The 13,596-nt window shown below is 47.0% G+C and overlaps 1 protein-coding gene across 1 annotated transcript; it reads left to right on the top strand.

Moving 5' to 3' along the window:
- The first annotated feature begins 10,530 nt into the window (after positions 1-10,530).
- On the top strand, positions 10,531-12,046 carry LOC141590630 (putative F-box/LRR-repeat protein 23). The gene is made up of 3 exons (XM_074411205.1): positions 10,531-10,691; positions 11,336-11,806; positions 12,034-12,046. Exons 1-3 carry the CDS (start codon positions 10,531-10,533, stop codon positions 12,044-12,046), a joined length of 645 nt encoding a protein of 214 aa, XP_074267306.1.
- The last annotated feature ends 1,550 nt before the right edge of the window (positions 12,047-13,596 follow it).

The following is a 13,596-nucleotide window of genomic DNA, read 5'->3' as shown; positions in this document are numbered from 1 at the left end:
TATCGGCCGCGGAGCGCCTGCTCGACTTTCACAGGGAGCGAGAGGCACCAAGAGTTGTGGCACCAACGGGGAATGATGGCGCGTCACAGAGTGGGTACAATGGACAAAGGCCACAAAATAGCGCCATTTCAGTTGGGAACAGTCGGTTCCGCTCGCAAGGAAGTCAAGTCCAATCGGCGAGCACTACAAACTCGCCCTCAAGCTCGTCTTCGAAGGCGGGAAACTCAACTGCTTCCACAACGAAGAAACCGTTCGCGTGTTTTGTGTGCAAGGGTCCTCACAAGATGGCCGATTGTCCGAACAAAGCGGAGTTCAATGCCATGTTCAAGAAGATGCCGAAGGGGGCTCAAGAACGTCTTTATGGGGCGTTGGCCGACTATCACCAAGAGTATAACGAAGACTCGAGTGATGGTGAAGACCGACCACGGATGGGCTCACTTCAAAGGATTAGCACGATGGGGAAGTACAAAGATTCTTGCGCCAAGAAATCCATCGGGCTCATGTACATGGACTTGATGGTGAATGAGAAGCAAGCACGAGCCTTGATCGACTCAGGCGCCTCCCACAACTTTGTTACGAAAGAGGAAGCTGATCGGTTGGGGCTAGTTCTGCGGGATGCTAACAGCTGCCTGAAGCCGGTCAATGGGAAATTGAGACGCGTCCAAGGAGTGGCTAAGAAGGTCGCGGTTCAAGTGGGTGAGTGGGCATGGGAGCTCGACTTCACCACTGTTCTGCTGGATGACTTCAAGTGTCCCAAAATATAATTGATGGGGCATATTCTGCACCCGCTGACCGAGTCAACACATTGAGCAAGGTCAAAGCTAAAAGACAGCAAGTCAACGTATTAGACAGCCTAACCGACGCAGCCTGTCGGCTGTCACTTGGGTCTCGGCTAGGCAACTAGCCAGCCGGGAGGCATATCCGCGTACTCACATCCAGTCCCCTCGGCATGGAGTCAACCAGGCCAGCCGGCCTGCCATGGGTCCCTCGGCCGAGGGTAGAACCGTCTTTCCACCTGCTCTGCCACTTGGCCACTTGGCCACTACGTGACAAAAGGTGAAAGTCTATAAATACTCCTCAATCCTCATTGAGAAAACGATCCGAAATATCGTCCAATAATCCACAATTCATCTCACAATACACTAATCTGGTATAAACTCCCTTATCTCTCTACAATATTCTTCGCCAAGTAACACACAACTTAATCTCTTTAAGTTTACTGACTTGAGCGTCGGAGTGAGTACGTTCGGCCCCAAGCCGAGCCCTCAGTTTGTTCATCTTAAACAGGAAAGAGCGAAAGGAAGAGACAAGTCAAAGACATCATTCAACAAGCTTACGTGGTCACAAATAACTGCTTCGGAATTACACCCGGAATAATTGGCGCCGTCTGTGGGGATCTAGACACTAAAAGCTAGTCACCTACCTTACAAAAAAAAAAACCATTCAAGCAGCTAAGAGGATGTCAAAACAACAAGAAATTGTGGGTGTAGAAACCGAATTCTACCAGGATGAAACGTTCCCTAATTCTGAGATCGGGCATTCCCCCACCGGCCGAGTGATTGAGCCGGTGAAGTACGGGATGCCGAGAGAGCCAGAAACACCGCTGCCTACCGACCAAGTCACTGTCATGGGACATGTGGTCGATGCAGCCAAATTGAAGCTATTCCTGGACTTGATGGGTAGTACACCGATTACCCCTGTCACGGCGACGGGGACGGTAGCGCACCCACAGGTAACCAGGGCCCATAAAGTGACTCCGACCAACATAACCGAAGTAATACAAGGAGCTGGGCATACAAAGACGTCGGCGGTGCCCGTGCTGCCAGTGGCAGACCGAAGTCCTTCCCCCACTCGCGGGAGGATAGCGTCGCCGCGGCATCAACGAGGCCACCCCCGAAGAAATGAAGAAAGAAGTCCGACTTTCCAAAGTCGGACAACAAGAAGCCCTTCCCGCCACGGGGAGAGAAGCCGGACTAAGGGTGCGAGGAGCCGATCGCCGCGTGTCATTCGACACATGGTCAGACAGCAGGTCTAGGAGATGAGGAACTCCTCAGCCGAGAAAGATGAGGCCATCAAGGCTGAGGTAGATAAACTATTAGAGGCAGGCTTTATCATGCCTTGTACTTACCCTGAGTGGCTAGCAAATGTTGTAATGGTAAAGAAGTCATCAGGGGCGTGGAGGATGTGTGTTGATTTTACAAATCTTAATAAAGCATGCCCTAAAGATTGCTATCCCTTGCCTCGAATAGATAGTTTAATTGACGCAACGGCAGGCTACACTATGCTGAGCCTGCTAGACGCCTTCTCAGGGTACCATCAAGTATTCATGGCCGAAGAAGACATGCCTAAGTGCGCATTCATCACCATACACGGCACATACATGTATAAAATGATGCCGTTCGGTTTGAAAAACGCTGGCGCAACTTACACTAGGCTGGTGGACAAAGTGTTTCAAGATCAAAAAGGGCGAAACATCGAGGCTTACGTCGACGATGCTATTGTAAAAAGCAAGTCTGACAGCGAGCACTTGGCCGACTTGAGCGAGACATTTTGTTCACTAAGGAAATATAGAATGAAGCTTAACCCAAAGAAATGCAACTTCGGTGTCCGAGCCGGTAAGTTCCTCGGCGTTCTTGTCAGCGCCAGGGGAATTGATGCCAATCCAGAGAAAGTCCAAGCAATACTGGACCTGCCGAAGCCGAGGAATCGCAAAAAGGTTATGATGCTGACCGGGAGAATGGCGGCTCTTGCCCGCTTCATCTCTCGGTCGGCCGACAAGAGCACCCCATTCTTTAAAGTGTTGAAGGGGAATAAAGACTTTTGCTGGGGGGAGGAACAGAGTGCGGCTTTCAAACAACTGAAAGACCACCTAATAACTCTCCCGACCCTGTCCAGGCCGACGCTGGGGGAGACGCTATACCTGTATTTAGCAGTTACCTCGGCCACTGTCAGCGCCGTAATCGTCAGAGAAGAAAACAAACAGCAACACCCAATCTACTTTATCAGCCATACACTGTTAGCCGCCGAAAGAAACTACCCACTGATTGAAAAAGCGGCCTTCGCCGTCGTCGTTGCCGCAAGGAAACTAAAACCTTACTTCGACGCACATCCCGTGACGGTCTTGACCGACCAGCCATTGGAGAAAGCATTGGAAAAATTCGAAAAATCCGGCAGGCTCATCAAATGGGCAGTAGAGTTATCCGGCTTCGGCATTCAATACAAGCCGAGGCCTTCGATAAAGGGGCAAGCGCTTGCAGACTTCCTGGCCGAGTGCACATATCAAGAAGAATCACATCCCGGGGTGTGGGAAGTATACACCGACGGGTCCTCCACGGCAAACAGCTCAGGAGCCGGCATCCTTATCATCAGCCCTAACGGGGACGTGTTTGAGTACGCCTTGAAGTTTAACTTCTCGGCCTCAAACAATGAATCCGAATATGAGGCGGTGATAACTGGAGTCGAGTTAGCTAGAGCTGCCGGGGCAGAGCACATTGTGTTGAAGACAAATTCACTCTTAGTGACTAATCAAATCAGAGGAGAGTATGAGGCTCGAGACGACGGGATGGTAAGATATCTGGAAAGGGTAAAAGCTGACACTGCAAAATTGAAATCTTTCCAAATACAGTGCATCCCCAGGTCTGAGAAAAACCGAGCCGACGCTCTCTCAAAACTTGCCAGTTCAAGCATCAAGAATGTCAGTCGAACCGTGCTGGTGGATATCAGGAATGCTAAAAGCATCACTGAGACCGTCGGCATGGTGGGCGACATAGAAGCCGAGACGACGTGGATGACTCCGATAATGAAATTCAAACTTACAAATGAATTGCCGGAGAACCGCAGTCTCTCGCAGAAGATAAAAAGGATCGCCGCAAGGTACTTGCTGTTCGAAGGAGAATTATATAGGAGGTCTGTAATAAGGCCACTCTTGAAATGTGTCGGCCCAGCCGGCGCGGAGCTAATACTGACAGAGATACACGAAGGCATCTGTGGACATCACATGGGGGCAAGAACGCTAGCCCACAAAGCTCTCCGAGCCGGCTACTTCTGGCCTACCATGCTTGAGGATTCCAGAACGAAGACCAAGAAGTGCAAGAACTGTCAAATGCATGCTCCGGTAATACATGCTCCTTCCCGAGACCTGCAACCGGTGCTTAGTCCCCTTCCTTTTGCACAGTGGGGGATGGATTTATTAGGGCCATTTCCAACGGCCTCCGGAGGAAGAAAGTACCTGATTGTCGCCGTTGACTACTTCACCAAATGGGTCGAAGCTGTCGCGGTACCTGCCAAGACCACGGCGGCCGTAAGAAAAGTGATTTGGGAGAACGTTATAACTCGATTTGGGTTGCCCCAAGTCATGGTTTTTGACCACGGCCGAGAGTTTTGGAGCGACATGGTGATGAACTGGTTAGAAGAGCTCGGTATCAAATTCGCATACTCCGCCGTCTGCCACCCTCAGAGCAACGGGCAGGCGGAAGCAGCTAATAAAACGATACTAAACGGGTTGAAAAAGAAGGTTGAAGATCTAAAGGGAAGGTGGGATGATGAACTACCCGGCGTCCTGTGGTCACTTCGAACCACGGAGAAAGAAGCAACGGGGTACAGTCCATTCCACCTTGTCTATGGGTCTGAGGCCGTGCTGCCAATTGAAGCAGCGGGTGCCGACATTCAGAACGCAAACCTTTGACCCAGTCGAAAATGAGGAAGGCCTGAAAGCCTCCCTAGACCTGGTCGATGAAAGTCGAGACACAGCACGGCTCAACTTGGCAGTTTATCAAAACCGAATGAGAAGAGCATACAACCGTAGGGTCCACAAAAGGGACTTAAAAGTAGGAGATCTAATCCTAAGAAAGTCGGCCGCAACAAACAAAGGAAACATCCATGGTCAAATGACGGCCAACTGGGAAGGACCTTACAAAGTGGTTGAAGAAATGAGGCCGGATACATACCGGCTGACCGACATGGAGGGTGTTCCTCTAATGAGCCACTGGAACACGGACAACCTTAGGAAATACTTCATATAGCGGCGGAGGTGTCCGGGACCGTTGTGGGCACCCCAACGCATGATTATATCTTATAAAGAGTGATCCAAGATTTCCATCAAAACGCTTGTCCCCTCCGTAGTCATACCAAAGTAGACGCCACGACAGTCACGAACAAAGGCAGTTGATACTCGCAAAAGCGACCAATATGCTTAAGTAGACGCCGGGCAGTCACTACAAGATGCAGTTGATACTCGCGAAAGCGACCAACATGCGACCAAAGTAGACGCCCTTCGGGCGATCCATGCGGCTGATACTGCGAAAGCGACCAACACGCTTAGGAACGTATAAGTACGATTGAGAAACGCAAATCTGACCGCCTCGGCCAATCCGGGAGTGGAAGAGGAAGCGATCAATATGTCTACAGATACGAACGCTGTCGAGCCGTAACCTCGATTGCCCCGGCCAAAGCCGGGAGTAGCGGGGACACAACGACCGATACGCTAGCATGTTCACAACGGCGGTTGGGAAGCGCAAATCTGTCCGCCTCGGCTAAGACCGGGGGTGGAGGAGGAAGCGACTGACATGCCAACATGTTGAGAACCGTTTTAAGTACAATTGAGATGCGCCTTCTAACTGCCTCGGCCAAGCCGAAAGTAAAAACGAAATAGCGCTCAATATGTTGAAAACGTAAGAAGACAACTGAATGGAGGCAAAATAAACAAACTTTATTGAAAAATGTTTACAGGTGAAGGCAAAACGAAGACGACGGCCGTCCCCATAGGGATAGCCTAAACACAACGTACCAAAGTTTAACAAAAACAAAAGGTACAACAAAAGGTTACAGACATAAGACTTGAAAGCGCCAAAAGGATGGCAGGGAGGAAAGGCTCAATAGTTGGCCCCCGAACAGCTAAAGCTGTCAGAAGGGCCGGGTGAATCCGGTGACGACCGCCCGTCTCCCTATGCTTGTTGCTGCTCGCCACCGGCAGCAGTAGCAGCATCACCATCAGTGGGCGGCCCAGAAGATTCACCAACCTTTGCTCTCTCAGCCTCCTCTCTGGCCTCCTTCACCTTTGCAGCATGGGCCGCCTTGGCCTCAGCTTCCTGAGCAGCCTTCGCCGCCTCCGCCTTCTCCACAGCCGCCTTCTCCGCAGCATCGGCCTTCTCATCCAGAAGCCGGTCAAAAGCTTGCCACGGGAAAGAGCCTTCAGGAACGAGCTCTTTGATTGCATCCCTGGTAGCCTCTTCAGCCTGGTCCCGGTACTGGGCACACATCTCAGGGATGACAACGGTTTGCAGCGTCTCAATGTCCTTCTCCCTCTGAGCAAGGATGGCCTTTGTGTTCCTGTGCTCCTTCGCCTCGGTCAGATGCAGGGACTTCCATTTTTCCCTCTGCTCAACCATAGCATCGTAACCGCCCTGAAACTTCTCTCTCTCCTCCCGCAGCTTAGCGGCGTCAGCCAACGCAGCCTCAACCTTGGCTCTCTCGGCTAGGACTGCCTTTTCAGCGTCCTCCCTAAGCTTTCGCTCAGCGAGGAGATCCTTCATCGCGGCCTGGGAGTTCTCCTTCGACTTCTCGGCCTCCTTCTTAGCAGCGGCAAGATCGAGCCTAAGCCGTTCAAGTGTACCGGCAGCTCGAGCCATGACCGTTTCCTGCTCCATAATACACCCGCCGGCTAGTTCATTCCACTTCGCCAGCTTCTTGCACAACCTTGTGCCTTCCGCCACAAGCTGAGCGGGGGAAACCTTCTGGGATGAGGAGTCGGCGGTGACATTTTTAACGCCCGTCTGCACAGGCTGCTTCTCCAACTGCTGGTCGGTGAGAACAGCAGCCTTAGGCGGTTGATCTACAAAAAATCCAGACAAAGCATCCATGTCAACATTCATTGACATGTCAGAGAGTCTGTCATCAGGAATGCCCAATGAACCTGCTAAATCCGAGCCATGGGTAAGATCCGTACCAGTCCTGGCCTTCTTGGGCAGAGGGTCGGCTGGTCCCTTTCCTTTCCCGGCCTCGGTAACAGCAGCAGCGGCAGACGTTGCCTCTTTCCTCTTTTTTTATGAAAGAAGAGGTGCCTCCGCAACGGTGACCTCCTCTTCAACATCGATGACCACCTGCTCCTTTTGGACCACGGGGATTGAAGACTGAGCTGGAGTTGGCGCCGTTGCCGCCGTAGACGTTTTCTTTGGTCTCCGGCGCGGCACGTTACCAGCAATCTGCGCTTGAGCCACCGTCACATCCAGTGCCTTCAACTGCTGCTCCATAAGTTCGTGGGGGGCCGGTCTGCGATCACGGGGCAGGGCCTTAGGATGCAGCTCAACAACTCTCCCGTCCTCACCAAGTCCCAACCGCTTGAGGACGGAGACAGGCAGTTCCGGGCCAAATCGGTCTGCAAAAGAAACGAAGCAAGAGTTAAGCAAAAGAAGTTAACCGAGGCTATACAGAAGGATTAAAAGCAAAAGTGGGCCTCATACCGACCCCACTCACCTTGGCTGAGGGCCGGTATGAGGCCGACGTGGCAAAGCAGCTCGTCTTGAAGGACGATCTGCGTCGGGGGCATCCATCCCTTCGCCGTGCCATCCTTCTCAGCCTCGAACAGCCTCATTGCCCGCAACTCGTCCTCATTAAGATGGACCCTGCTGGCGTCCATCTTAAGCTTATTCCGGGAGACATATTTGTCGTGCTCCCCTTGATTCTCACACCGCAAGTTGACGCGGCTCTGGAAGGACCGGGGCAGCGGATAGTCATCCGGAACCTCGACGTATACCCACCGCCCCTTCCAGTCCTTGCAAGATGACAACTTCGAAACTGTAACATAACCCGCCTCGGTCTGTATGCTGTACCACCCCGTGCCACCTAAGGTGGTCTGCCTAAGGTGATGAAGCCGGCGGAACAGGTTAACCGTTGGGGCCTCCCCCTTAAAGAGACAGAGCCACACAAAGCCAATTATCGTCCTAATGGCCAACGGATGCAGTTGTGCCACGGCGACGTTCATGGCTTTAATTATAGCAGCAACGTGTACATTCAGAGGAAACCGGAGCCCATACTCCAGGTGTCTGATGTACACGCCGATACAGCCTTTGGGAGGGCAACAGACCGCCTGACCCTCCTCAGGGATAACAATTTTATACCCCCTGCCGAAGGAGTAATGATCTTCAAAAAGATCAGGACCGGAGCAACTAGCGAACTTATTCGTCCAAGCACGATCAGGACTGATCGAGCAGGCGTCGCCGTGATCCAAGAGCTGCGGCCTCTCTTCATCAGATTGAGTCGCCTCATCATCATCATCAGAAAAATCCTCCAAAAATTTTGGATCAATTTCAGGAGAAGGCGGCTTGGGACCCCCAAACCCTATCGGGGTGACGACCAGTGGCTCCTGCTCCTCAGGACGCGACGGTTCGCCCCCCGGCGCAGAGGTACTGGGTTGAGCATCCGCAGAAGACATGGTGACAACAATTATTTAACAAGTAAAAAGTTGGAAAAATTTGTTTGTTTACCTTGGAGAAAGTATCACACCGGGTAACGCTTCGAAAGTTAGAGAAAGAAAGCACTTCGAAAGAAACTAGAAAGAGGAAATTTTTTTTGAGAAAATGAAATTTTGCGGTCAAAATGAGGGGCACACTGCTCTATTTATAGAGCAAAGCCCATTCAATTGACCAATCAGAGCAAAGCCCATGAAGCGTCAGCCAATCAGCACTAGGCCACGTGTCAAGCATGCAGCCACGGAATGTCAATCGACACACAGTAACCACTCTTCTTTGACACGCTTCCTGATACCTACTCGCCAACGACCAGCTGATCAACCAAGCTTGGCAGCACCGGCCGGGGGCAATCAAAAGCACCCGGCACTCTCAACCTTGGTCTCGGCCAGCGCCTTCTTCTTTTCAACATCTGATGTCCATTACACATCCATGTGGAGGGGGGATATGGTACGGCCTGAACAGAACCAAGCCGAGGAAGAAGAAGCCGAGGAAGAAGTTCAACTTGCGCAGAATACGCTCGACACTCATCGAAGGTCCATACCACGGCATAGACTACGCTGGGGGCAAATTGATGGGGCATATTCTGCACCCGCTGACCGAGTCAACACATTGAGCAAGGTCAAAGCTAAAAGACAGCAAGTCAACGTATTAGACATGACCCTAACTGACGCGACTGTCGGCTTGTCACTGGGTCTCGGCTAGGCAACTAGCCACCGGGAGGCATATCCGCGTACTCACATCCAAATCCCTCGACATGGAGTCAACCAGGCCACACCGCCATGGGTCCCTCGGCCGAAGGTAGAACCGTCTTTCCACCTGCTCTGCCACTTGGCCACTTGGCCACTACGTGACAAAAGGTGAAAGTCTATAAATACTCCTCAATCCTCATTGAGAAAACGATCCGAAATATCGTCCAATAATCCACAATTCATCTCACAATACACTAATCTGGTATAAACTCCCTTATCTCTCTACAATATTCTTCGCCAAGTAACACACAACTTAATCTCTTTAAGTTTACTGAATTGAGCGTCGGAGTGAGTACGTTCGGCCCCAAGCCGAGCCCTCAGTTTGTTCATCTTAAACAGGAAAGAGCGAAAGGAAGAGACAAGTCAAAGACATCATTCAACAAGCTTACGTGGTCACAAATAACTGCTTCGGAATTACACCCGGAACAATAATAGTTAATTTATCTTTTTTTTTTTTATATTTTCAATATAAGGAACTGAAAGGTTATAAATAAAAATAATATTGGACAAATCAATGGAAAATTTAATACTTATTCCACTCCGGTCATTTGTTTGCCTATTCTATTTTGGGGTGTCTATTTGTCATCTATAATTGACTCGCTCCTCTTTCCTTGGTTTTGTCCCAAAACCAAAGGCAAACACATAACTGGGACGGAGGGAGTATGATTATACAAACATTATTTTATCACACAATTTCGAGCCGAACCAACGTTAGATCGGCTTGACTAGTTAAGTTATCAAACCGACCTCGAGCTCGAATTGCTCGCGATAGTTGTCTCGTCTCATTATCACCCGTAATCCTAAGCATTATAGTTTATGAGCTTGTATTGAAAAGATCTTAACCTAATAGTTAAGAAAACATAAATTATTGACTCGGGAAAATAGCTACTCCGTACTTAGAAAACAAACGTAAATTATTAATGCGGGAGGGGGTCGACTTACTTTAAAATTTGCCGGTTATTGTTTGTATTGGACTAATGGTTTCCCAAGTTTTCTTTCGTTGATTTATTATATTAACATTAATCTTTGACCCCTGTGACCTAACAATGAAAGTTGGATCATCTCTCTTCTCTAGGTATACGACAAAGATGTCTACTTCGCTTACCAAAAAAAGAAAAAAAAGAAAGATTTCTACTTCGTTGTCAAATACAAACCCTAATGATAATCAAGTGACATCCATGGAAAGCTGTTCAACATGGCTACAATTACCGGACGACGTTACTTTAACGATTCTAATGAAGTTAGGGTGTTTTCAAATTCTCGAGTCGGCTCAATTTGTATGTAAATCATGGTACAATTTGTGCAAAGACCCCTGCATGTGGCGCACCATCCATGTCGATAACTTGGACAAACCATGGTTGGATGATAAGTATGAGAAGATGACGTGCAATGCGGTCGATCGTAGTGTCGGGGGTTTAATCGATCTCGATATTGAGGGTTTTGGCTCTGATAAGCTTCGCTCCTATGTTGCATCTCGGTACGTGTTCTTGAATTGTTTGTTAATGCAGGCGTAGTTGCCATATTATCGTGAATTCATGACGACGTATTTCGGTGTTTTAGAGGTTCGTGACGGAAACAAGATTTTAGGTTAATTGGAAATTTGGATGGTAAACTAGTAATAGAATCGGAAATTTTAACTAAAACTGTTATGCTTCAATTGCTTGAGGCCTGAGGGCAACTGCCCTGCTAGGCCGTTAGTTCCGCTATAGGTAACTCTAGATATTATTCATATCATAACAATATTATGGGTAATGATAAATACAGCCCTAAGGGTTGTATTTAAGAATTAAATTACTTCCCAAAATGGAATTAAATTAGGAATTTATGACACAATTACGCGTAAATTGATGTCATTAATGTTTGATTTAAGTTTTTCTTTCCTTTTTTGTTACCTTAAATACAGCCCTAAGGGCTGTATTTATCATTTTAGGGCTGTATTTATCATTTTCCCAATATTATTACTGATTATACCGTAATACGGAGTATTATACTCACATACCTTGATATTGAATATTTAATTGAATTTTTCAATGTTGATTCCTCGTCTTTCCTTTTTTTACCGAACTTGATTCTATGTCAATAAGTATGAGTTTGATAATTCTAACTCTATTTTTACTGCAGATCGAGTCAACTTAAACGCCTCCGGCTTGCAATTTGTACCAACATATCTGTCAAAGCACTGAAGGGAGCACTTAAAAAGCTATCGTGTTTGGAGGAACTAGAACTTACTATCTGCAAATTTCGAGGAAAGAATACCGTTCCTCTTATTAATTCTTGTCCCTCCGTCACAACTTTCAAATTGAACAGGATCTATCAAAAGTCGAAATGTGATAAGGAGGCACTGGCAATTGCAAGAAGCATGCCTGAATTGCGTCACCTTCAGTTAATTGGAAATAATATGACATATGATGGTCTTACTGCAATCCTTGACGGTTGTCGTCATCTTCAGTCCCTCGACTTGCGTTGGTGTTATAATTTGGATAATGCACAAAAGTTAGACAAGCGATTATCGGCGAACATCAAAGATTTGCGACGTCCATTTGACTCTAATGAGGAGTTTAGATTACAAACTCTAGTTAATGCTACTAAAAGGTCTCGTAAAATCAACTATAACCTCGATGAAAATTATTACGATTATTACCTTCGTGGCCCGTTTTATTATAATGATTACAACAATTATCACCACATCAATTGGACCATACCGTTTGTTTGAACGATGCAATAAGATCCGTTTCACATTTATAACGGTTTTAAGAGAGACGTAGTAACTAAGATGTATGTTTATTAGTAGTCTGTTTCCATTTGGTGTTTGTATGCAGCTATGCATGTTAGAATTTCCACTTGATTTTATTAACTCTGTTCCACTTATTTGTTGAGCTTACATGAAATTCAATAATAAGTACTTATGAATTCGAATAATAAAATTATCTGTCTTTACAATGTCTTCGATTTGAATTTTTTTTTTTAGGGATATTCTACATGGTACCTCTTAATTTTTCGACTTTCTACATGGTACCCCTACACTTATTAAAACATACATGGTACCCCTAATTGTTGTCATTATCACTAAATGTACCCCTAAACTTTATTTTCCGTCAATTAAACTCAGTTTTAGGCGTTAAATGATTACTTGGACGCGTAACCAAGCTTGGCATTTATCATCCCATGACATAAGGACTCTATTAGGCTCAATATCCATCTTTGGACGTGATAATTTGGCAAGGAATTAATAAATTCTCCGTCAAAAACTTTTTAGCCCATATATATATATATATATATCAATAATAAATATTAGGATCGAGATGGATATTGAGCCCAATAGAGTCCTTATGTCATGGATAATAAATGACAAGTTTGGTTACGCGTCCAAGTCATTACCTAACGCCTAAAACTGAGTTTAATTGATGGAAAATAAAGTTTAAGGGTACACTTAGGGATAATGACAACAATTAGGGGTACCATGTATGTTTTAAAAAGTGTAGGGGTACCATGTAGAAAGTCGAAAAATAGAGGGGTACCATGTAGAATATCCCTTTTTTTTTATCATTCTCTAAACTCGTGAGTCGTGACAAGAATTATGATTAGCCTAAAATTTTAAATCGAGTAACTTTTAATGATCATATCTAGTGCACAAAATCTCATTTGTGACGGCACGTATCCGTCACTCCAGAGTGACGGATACCATTTTCCCTCACAAATAGGGATGACAGTGGGTCGGGGACCCGACCCAGACCCTGAGGGTCGGACCCTAATGGGTCGGGTATGGGTCTCATTTTTTCAGACCCAATGGGTATGGGTCGGGTATGGGTCTTAAGAAAATATTTCGGGTCCGGGTCCGGGTCTAAGTTATGAGACCCATACCCGACCCTTAGACCCTTTATTAAAAAAAAAAAAAAAAAAAAAAATTACAACTTTCCTGAATTCATACTGGCAGACCGTAGAAACCCAACTAAAGTCTCTTTCTCTTCCCTCATCCCATAAAGTGATAAAATCCAACCAAACTCTTCTGACAATACCACCACTCCACCACTGACACAAGAAAACCACCACCACAAAGACGACACGCGATCGGCAACCACCTCTCTAATAGGCGGCAACCGACAACCACCATTAACGGCAGCCAGCGACGGTCAGATGGAGACGACTATCAAGTACGGTATTGATTTTTGGGTTCCGAGTTTCATTCTTTCACATGTATTTGGATGTAAAACTAATTTAGGTCTTCTTTGTCTTTCTTAATCTCTTTGGTATGTATATTGGATTTGGTAGTGTACAATAGAGATTAATAAACTCATAATATTAAAGTAGTATGAATTTTTTTTTTAATATTATAGACCCCATAGTTGTTAATCCTGTTACTAAAGTGGCTGAAACTCGGACCT

The sequence above is a fragment of the Silene latifolia genome, chromosome 7 (genome assembly GCF_048544455.1).
Source record: "Silene latifolia isolate original U9 population chromosome 7, ASM4854445v1, whole genome shotgun sequence".
Classification (NCBI taxonomy): domain Eukaryota; kingdom Viridiplantae; phylum Streptophyta; class Magnoliopsida; order Caryophyllales; family Caryophyllaceae; genus Silene; species Silene latifolia.
Note: the sequence above shows the minus strand (reverse complement) of the source record. Positions and strands in the feature narration are given on the sequence as shown.